This window comes from Leucoraja erinacea, chromosome 3 (genome assembly GCF_028641065.1).
Source record: "Leucoraja erinacea ecotype New England chromosome 3, Leri_hhj_1, whole genome shotgun sequence".
Lineage (NCBI taxonomy): Eukaryota > Metazoa > Chordata > Chondrichthyes > Rajiformes > Rajidae > Leucoraja > Leucoraja erinaceus.
Genome location: NC_073379.1, coordinates 101,371,853 through 101,381,687, shown reverse-complemented (window position 1 = coordinate 101,381,687; position 9,835 = coordinate 101,371,853). Strand labels below are relative to the sequence as shown.

At 43.2% G+C, this 9,835-nt stretch overlaps 1 protein-coding gene across 1 annotated transcript; it reads right to left on the bottom strand.

Moving 5' to 3' along the window:
- Positions 1–5,938: 5,938 nt before the first annotated feature.
- Positions 5,939–7,454, bottom strand: LOC129695886 (probable G-protein coupled receptor 150). The gene has a single exon (XM_055633319.1). The coding sequence runs from the start codon at positions 7,308–7,310 to the stop codon at positions 6,105–6,107; it is 1,206 nt and encodes a 401-aa protein (XP_055489294.1). The 5' UTR covers positions 7,311–7,454; the 3' UTR covers positions 5,939–6,104.
- Between the last annotated feature and the right edge of the window lie 2,381 nt (positions 7,455–9,835).

Here is a 9,835-nt window from a genome sequence, read left to right as displayed (position 1 = left end):
GCAGTGGGCCAGTCGGCAACATTCCCCGACGGACATCTGGGAGGTTAACAAAACTCGGGCAGACCATAGAGAGTCTTTCACTGAGTTGATGACCTTCCAGCAGCACACAATGTCAGTCTCTGAATGCATCCCTGGGTACAATCCGTAAATCACAGAGTCCTCTGTGATGGAGCTGTTCAGAATAAATCGTGATGGACGCTTGCAAACTCCTCCAGACTCACTTTGCAAATCCACACTCTGCAAAGAGGTGGGCAACCGTCTCCTCTCCATAGCAGCCGAGGGTAGCATGTGCTGGTAGTGAGATTCCAACGGTGCAGGAAGGATCTGGATGGCAGGGCTCCCCTCACCGCCAGCCAAGCCAGGTCTTGGTGCTTGTTGATGAGTTCTGGCGATGAGGCATTTCGCCAGACAAGCTTATGCTGGAGTAACTGAGCGGGACAGGCAGCATCTCTGGATAGAAGGAATGGGTGGCGTTTGTCGAGACCCTTCTTCAGTCACCTTTCAGATAAAGCCTTCATTTCTTGTCTTTAACGCTCAATTGCTAATCTCCTATTTTCATTTGTATAAACCATTCTAATTTAAACTGTTAAGAGTAATGTGGTTTTATCCAGGAGTTGGAAATTACCGTCAGTAATTAAATTAGAGGTTTAACATAAGGGATAGGTGGTTTAGAGAGGATCTGAGGAAGAATATTTTCCACCCAGAGTGTGGTTAGAACCTGGAATGCATTGCCAGAAGGGTGAAGTCAGATTCTCACGACATTTAAGAAGTATCTGGATAGACACTTTGGTCAAAGGGAAAATGGAGTTAATGGAAATGCTAATTGATGGTCAGCATGGACAATGTGGCCTAATGCATCTGCTTCTGTGCTGTTTGAATTATTCTATTGCAGAATGTGTCCCATATTTTGAAGAATATTTTGGAAGGATTTTTTTTTGTGGAATGTAACCACAGGGTGTTCCCAAAGAGATCAGGGGAGCTAAACAACTGGAAGGAAAATTGGCTTCATGGAAGAAAGCAGAGGGTAATGATGGAGGATTGGTGGTGTATCCAAGGGAATACATGGCTGAGCCATTTCTTTGTGGTTTATATCAGTGATGAGAATGTACAAGACATGTTTAGTATGTTTACAGATGACACTAAAACAGGTGTCATTCTAGATAATGAAGCTGGTTATCAAACATTAAAGAAGGAATTTGATCAGTCAGGCAAGTGAGATCAGGAATCAGCTAATGGATAAGTGTGAGGTGTTGGATTTTAGGAAGTCAAACCAGGGCAGGGCCTTCACATTGATTGGCAGGGCCCTGGGGGTGTTGTGGAGCAGAGGGTTCTAGGAGTACAGGTACATAGATCTCTGAAACTAGCCTCACAGGTAGATAGATGAACTGTAGGGCATTTGGTACATTGACCTTCATCAGTCAGAATATTGAGTATAGAAGTTGGAATGATTTGTTAGTTGTCAAACCAGGCATTTGTGAAGCTGCATCTAGAACATTATGTAGAAATAAGGAACTGCAGATGCTGGTTTACAAAAAAGGACACAAAGACGCAGGAGTACTGTGTTCAGTTTTGGTCACCCTGCAATAGGAAGGATGTTGTTAAGCTGGAAAGAGTGCAGAGAAGATTTACGAGAATGTTTACAGGATTTGAGAGGCTGAGCTATAAGGGAAAGTTGGGCAGGCCAGGACTTTATTCCTTGGAGTGCAGGAGGCTTTTACATAGAGGATGGTAGGAATATGGAACGAGCTGCCAGAGGAGGTGGTCAAGACAGGTACTATAACACTTAAAATACATTTGCACAGGTACATGGATAGGAAAGTCTTAGAGGGGATATACGCCAAAGACAAGCTGGTGGGACTAGCATAGATTGGGCATCTTGGTTGGCATGGACAAGTTGTGCCAAAGGGTCTGTTTCCGTGTTAATATGATTCTATAACTGGAGGGTTGTTTAAAATTGGCTCTTGGGTCTCATTATTACAAATAGAGCATTTTACTGATTAATATAGATGGTGGAGCAAATTGAGCTTTTTAATCTCAAACATTAATCTCAAGAGCATTAATCAGCTCTTATCTGAATCTCTTTATTTCACTGGCCTATTTAGCAAAGATGTCCACCTGCTCAGACTTGATCACCCCAATTTCTTTCTTGTATATTTCTCATTCTCTGACTGAATTTTGTCCGTGGGTTACATATGGCACTCTTCTGGCTACATTTTTTTAATGAATTGCTGATTATATAACTTCATTTCCTGGGATTTCTGTTAGCTAATATTAAAATGATTTCACCAGTTTGGGTGATGTTCCCAACCTATTCCAATCCCCTTTCATCACATAATTTCCATTAACAAACGGTCTTGTCTCTGTCCTTGCAAACTGCAGCCTCATGTCCAAAGTTTTGCATCTCTGGCCCTTTCCCAGTGAACCCTGTTTGAAATGCCCAAATTAATGCCACAAATGGCATTCTCAGATTTACAGTGAAGCAATTTGCCCCTTTCAATTTCTGAATCTGTTTCATGCAGTTGGCAATGGTAATCTCATTTTCTTCTTCTGTGTAAGTGTGGTGGGATACTTGCACTTATTTCCATTCAAAGGTATTCAGCCAAGCGTATGGGTATGACCAGTAATCTGCCTGCTTTTTTTCCTGAACCATTATGTTTGGAATGCGCCAAGGAATTATAATTGTCTCAATTCTAATCATTAACTGTGTGTTGCTCTGAAGCAATATCATTCAAAAACTCATAACCTGAATCCACATCTATGCTGATGACATGCAACTCCATCTCAAACCCATTCCCCCATTAGCCCTGCATATATCCTTTACCATGTTGTGCATTTCTGAGGTCCTGCCATGGAAGACACCATAACTTGCTCCAGTTAAGAACTAAAATGCTCAAAGCCAAACTTTTCATTATTCTTTCAACCTAGTGCTGCAATGGTGGTGCTTTCATTAGTGATGTACTTTATTCCTTATTGTTTTATCAACATTCCAGCTGGCTTTATAGTTTGTTGTAAGTTTGTTTTTAATTGCTGTATAAATATAATAATTTCTGCACACAATTTTAGAGTATGCTGTTATATTATTTGCCAACATTAATAAAACAAGTACATGTCCATTAGAGATGACCATGTAATCTCTGTATAGTACTATTTTAAGAGAAACATTGAAGATGTACATGGTGTTTCATACTTGGGTGATAGTTCCTTTATCGTTCAATGATTCACCAGCTCAAGGGTACGTGTATTTTTTCACATTACAAATCTGATCTGTTTTTCAGATTAATTAAATTTGTAATCTTGAAGGATTTATTTTGAATTAAAAATCTGCTATATTTTGGCATATATTTATTCCTCAAACATCACTAGGTCGTGTGACTTTAGTGATGTGGTATTTTGTGTATATTGGTTGTGGTGTTTCCTACATCACAATTGTATTACGACAATGATTATCTATATATTACTAAAAGTCTTTTCTTGACCGGTTTTGGCGATCTATGCTGCGATTTCCGAGAGAACGCCGCCACCTACGGCTGTCATTTTTGGCCACCTCGCTCAGAGCCCCCCTCCACCGCATGTGTGCCGAGGATTTTTCCAGTCGATGAAAAATGACAGAGATATTAATGATTTTACAAAATTCCCCATTCTCTCTGTTGCCCCCGCTGGCGGCAGGGGGGGATGGACTATAAAACCAGGAAGTGGTGTGCCTCAATTAGTCTGCAAGCTGGAGGAAGGCAGAGGGTCACATTTCTCTGAGCTGTGAATAACACTGAACACATGTCCACACAACTGTGAGTAAGTACCCTTAATGTGGTTTGAAAATGAAAATATGGTTGAAGTAAAAAAGCACTGCCTGCAAATGGTTGTTTGGGGGGTTTGGGTTGAAATAAAAAGGCACTCTCTCCCCTCCCTCTCCCCCCACCCCCTCTCCCTCTCTCCCTCCTCCCCCCCCCCTCTCCTCTCCCCCCCCCCTCTCTCCCCTCTCCTCCCCCCCCCTCTCCTCCCCCCCTCTCCTCCCCCCCCCTCCCCTCTCCTCCCCCCTCCTCTCCCCTCTCCTCCCCCCCCTCCCCTCCCCTCCCTCCCCCCCCTCCCCTCCCCTCCCCTCCCCTCCCCCCCCCCCTCTCTCCTCCCCCCCTACTCCCCCCCCCTCTCCTCTCCCCCCCCCTCTCCCCCTCTCCTCCCCCCCTCTCTCCTCTCCTCCCCCCCCCCCTCTCCCTCTCCCTCTCCCCCCCCCCTCTTCTCCCCCCTCCTCTCCTCTCCCCCCTCTCCCCCCCCCCTCTCCTCCTCCCCCTCTCCCCCTCTCCTCTCCCCCTCCTCTCCTCCTCCCCCTCTCCCTCCTCTCCTCCCTCCCTCCTCCTCTCCTCTTCTCCTCCCCCCCCCCCTCTCCTCCCCCCCCCCTCTCCTCCTCCCCCCCCCCCATCCTCCTCCTCCCCCCTCCTCATCCTCCTCTCCCCCCCCCTTCTCCCTCCCCCCTTCTCTCCCCCCCCTTCCTCTCTCCCCCCCTCTCCCCTCCCCCCCCCCCCCTCCCTCTCCCCCCCTCCCCTCCTCCCACCCCCCCCCCTCTCCTCCCCCCCCCCCTCCCCCACTCTCCTCTCCTCCCCTCCCCCCCCCCCCCCCCTCCTTTCCCCTCCCCTCCCTCCCCCTCCTCTCCCCCCCCCCCTCCTCTCCTCTCCCTCTCCATGAAGGTTCCATCCTTCAACTGAGATTGTAAATAAAGCTTTTTTTTTCATGGCAATATATGGAACCTAGTACTTTGGTTAGTATTCCTCAATTAACATCACAACAAATTTGAATTGACTAATTATTTCAGATTTCTATTTGTGGTTTCAGGTTGCATACTGATATACTTTATCAAATACCACACTAAAATCAATGTAGACAACATCTATCTCCCTACATTCATCAATCGCGTTCTAAATTTCAAAATGCCCATGCATATTAGTATTTTTCACATTGATCTCACAGTCCTCAATGCCCATGAAACAGGAAGAGTGGTGCAACAGAAACACAAATTGAATTTTGTCTTTTAAGTAACAGGAACTGGGTCACTATTGATAGAAATCATCTCATTTTCATTTTAGCAGGTAAAATGTGAGTGTACTTTGGCGCAAGAAAAAGGAAACTTCTGGTATTCATATTGGGTAACACGTTTTCCTCGACTTATGAGGCGTTTTATTCGACAAGTAAAAGGACACGGTGGACCAAAGCAGCGTACAACTGAAGCATCCCACACCCATTTGCCACAAGAAAATGATACGGTAAATTGCAGAAACTGCTCGAACTGTGAATTTCCGTAATTTAAACATTTTGACGAATTCTGAACAGACCGCCGAACGTTCGTGTGTTACAAAATGCCACAGAACGTGAAATAAATCGGGAAAAAAACTCGATAGTTAAAAAATGCGCTTCCCAAGTGGTAACTTTTCACTGACAGAGTAACGTCTCCTTGAAAGAAGCAAAACAATTAAATGGTTACTTTCGAGCGAAAGGACATCAGAGGTTTTCGGTATTGTCACAATGTGACATAATCGCCCACAGTCAGTGCACCAGAGGTTCGGCGTGATTAGGAAACGCGTTAGAATCGTACAGGGAGCTTTGCTGCGGAGTGGATTCCCAGCCTGCAGGCGAGCAGCAAGTCACGAAGCGATTTATGCCGATCATCACTATCGCCAATAGAATGAAATATATCGGAACAGTTCAAGGACGAACACCGCTTTAATGGGAGGAAATAATTGAATACTTCATTTTACACTTCCCTTATTACCTGTAACAAGCCAAGTAATTCAATTATGTAATTTAAGGATGCAGTCTTCAATGCCAATGAAATACGATGTCAATTGATGTGTTTAAGAAGGAACTGCAGATGCTGGAAAATCGAAGGTACACAAAAATGCTGGAGAAACTCAACGGGTGCAGCAGCATCTATGGAGCGAAGGAAACCATAGATGCTGCTGCACCCGCTGAGTTTCTCCAGCATTTTTGTGTACCTACGATGTCAATTGACCCAGTCACTCTTCACGGAGAGAGAGACAACTTGCTGGATAACTAGGCAACGTCTCTGGAGAATATGAATAGGTGACGTTTCGGATCAGAACCTTTCTTCAGTCTCTTCACAGAGAACTATCACAAGAGGCGGTTTCACACTTGGGTAATGTGGGGTTGACAACATCTAAACGATGGACGATGTCATCCTCGGACGCGATGATGCTGGCATGCCTCACCTGTTTCCCAATTGCGCACAATTCCCTGTGGAATGTGTCCTCTCTGATATCCTTTAGGCAAGAGAAGCACACTAGCTTTTCCATTCGCTTCAAGTGGATGTTGTCTGTCTTGAAGAACAGGTAGACATATGGGTTGACTGCTCTGTTGAAAATCATGAGGATCCCGAGGACTGCGACCATTTTGGCGTCTGCCTCGGTCATTGCCCCAAAGGCAACTGTCATCTCGATGATAAAATAAGGCAATCCGCAAACTATAAAGAGTATAATAATTACTAGGGTCATCTTCAGCGTCCTTATTTTGATCCTTGGAATTGAACCTTTGAAAGCCACGATTGGAATTGACCGATTGTGCAGCTTTCTGTCACCATTTCTACTTGGCCTGCAATCTTTGATTAGCGACGCTCTCCTCCAAATGGTCCAGAGGATTCTTGTGAACGCCACACACATGATGCAAAACGGAGCTACAAAGACGGCAGTAACTCCATATATCACATACATCTGGAAATGCCATCTGGGGAACTGGTCAAAGGCAGCAAGGCACTTCTTGCTTTCTCCCTGTATTATCTCTTTGAAGACGAAGGCTTGAGGAAATGCGAGCATTACAGCACAAATCCATGACACGAGGGTTAAGACCTTGGTGGGAAACGGAGAATCCACTGGTTTGACTAGGACGTGGTGCATTTCCAAGGCGATAATCGCTACAATGTTGGAAGAACCAATCAGTCCAAAGGCCTGAAAAACTCTGAACAGTTTGCAGGTAAGATCACCTGTCAGCCACTCGCCTTCCAACATCTCCCCAAAGATCTGTGAAACCAAGCTCATGATACACACACAGAAGTCCGCAGCAGCCAGGTTTATGACGAGAACATCATTTTTCCGCCTCTTCCTTTTGCTGCAGCAGATTTTGTGCAGAACTGCTAGGTTGCCAATGAAAGACAGAGTGAAAGTGACAGTCATTGAGATAATCCTGATGTGTCTGTTGTAGGACGGTAGTTCATATACTTCGCTTATATTACCTAACACCTTCGTAGTCCACATTAGTGGAAAGAATAAGTTTGCTTGAACGGCGTTGTCCAAAGCTATCGTCATATCCATTGCACCTACTCGGATAATAACTCGGTGTGAAACTGATAGGGCGCTGAAACGAAAGATTCAGCTTGGAAATCCCATCTGTGTGTTATGCCAGCGACATCTGACAACGCAACGAGTTGTAGTGGGTAGTGGCTCAAGTTGGCGGGAGATCATCTCTGACGTGTTGGAGGCGTGACTTTCTTTGCGAGTCATTTCACTATAAAATTAATGTATATTCTTATCACAGACCCCATTGAAAAACAACGCCTTTGCCGCCTCGAGTAACGCGGGGGCTGTATAAATAGATCGGTTACACAGGCAGCTGTTTTTTTCTTTAATTAAAGATTACATTTCTTTTGATGTCAGCAAAAGTGGGCCCTTGCAGAATAGGCCACTGCTCCAGAAATGTTCAGCTTTCTAATATATGTTAAAACAATCACATTTTGCGAAAAGGCCATTATTTGAATCAAAGTAATCCTAATTAAATATCTGAAGAGGTATATCCAGGAGACCATAGTTAAAATCGTGTAAGGAGTGAAAACTGCATCTTTAAAGCAAATACATATTTCTGGTAATTTTGGAGTAAAATTAAAAAGTGTTGCTTTTTTACTGGTATATTGGATAGGTTCAACATACAGACAGATTCAATCCTGTAGATCCTACATTTTGTATTATATTAGATTTAATAAAATCATGTAAGACACAAAAAGCTGGAGTAACTCAGCGGGACAGGCAGCATCTCTGAGGAGAAGGAATGGGTGACTTTTCAGGTTGAGATCCTGAAGAAGGGACTAGACCCGAAACGTCACCCATTCCTTCCCTCCAGAGATGCTGCCTGGCCCACTGAGTTACTCCAGAGCGTTCTGTGTCTATCTTCAGTTTAAACCAGCATCTGCAGTTCCTTCCTATACATAATAAGATCATGTTGTACATTTAATTCCACTGTAGCCGATGTTAACGTATTTTTAGTGGATTTGATAAATGCCAAATTGCATTACGACAATTAAAACATCACCTGATTTGGGACTAAGACTGCGATATGTGGAGAAAGCATTTGTTTTTGGTAGAAATGTGTTAACATTATAGTTCATAGTTCATGATTTGCTAATTTAGGTACATCGTTTAAATGTAATCATAAAAGTCTTTAGCAGAAGTTCTAACGAAATGTGAGCAGAAATATTTTAGCCTGCTTACTTTACCTAGATATATTATCCTGCATGACTAATTTCTGCCTTGTCACCATATTTAGTTTCTCCCAGCTATGTCCCAATTATCAGCACTGGAAGGAGGAATTCATTTCAATATTAATCTTGAGTTCATACATTTTGAACACGAAGTAGCCGAGTGAAAATGATGAAAAAGAAGCACAGAGCCTCCCTAACTATATACATGCATATCACCCATCCAATCACTACTGTCTCGATGTGAGCAGAGTTTATGGGTTTCACATTGGTCTCGTAGACCATCTCAGAGCCAGAGGGGAAACGGGTTATCATTGATTCAGAGTTATCAGCAATGAAGAAGAATACTTACAATTGACATTTGGCATGTGCATAGATTGGAATACTTTAGAGGGATGTGGGCCAAATGCAGGCACGTGCGACTAGTTTAGATGGGGCATTTTGGTCATCCTAGATTAATTGGGTCAAAGGGTCTGTTTTCCATGTTTTCCAAGACTCTTTGACTGAGAACACTTAAGATAACATGACTATTAGATTACATATTACTTATTTACCCCAAATGAGCTTTCTAAATTCCCTGACTATATTTAAACCAAATGCATGTTCAAGCTCATCTGTACTTCATTCCCACATCTCTTTTCAAATTTGACGGAGCTATAATTTCTGTACTTATTTTAAACTTGACTTTTCAACCTCGAATTTATAAATTACATCCAAACTCTGCAATTATTTATATTGAATGGAACCTGCATGGTGTCGTAAATGATTGCTGGTACACGGCCCCTAACTGATTGCCCAACTGTGTGTTGATTGGTGAGTCAATTTATTCCACTGCATATGGAAACTTTGTGCCAGTGTAAATCATCTATGTATGAATATCATTTATTGTGGTTGCAGAGAGCATACACTAATGAGTAGAATGCTTGTTACTTTGCCTCGGATGAATAATTCATGTTGTGAAAGATTGAAGAAAGTGAAAATGAAGGTAAAAAGCTAATTAAAAAAGCACTTGATCTCCTATGTGAGTGAAGCAAAAGCAGCAGGAAATGTTGGCTCCAGCCGTTTCTCCTGTCAATATCTCAGGCCAGTTATTAATTTTCTCAGCTGCACCAATAATGCAAAGTAAATCCATATTAATGATCATTTTAAAATAACCCTTGGTTGGAGAGGTTGATTGATGTGTTTTATAAGAACCCTTTAAAGCTTTTATTGAAATAAATTAGAACTCTGATTTAGTTGAAAAGCACATTTCCAAGACGATTATTACTTTTTCATCTAATAATGGTCACCAAGAACCCTCAGAGTGCAAAAGCAAACCATACTCTGTGCATAAAATCTGGAAATGCTGTTCTGATAACTGGTGAATCG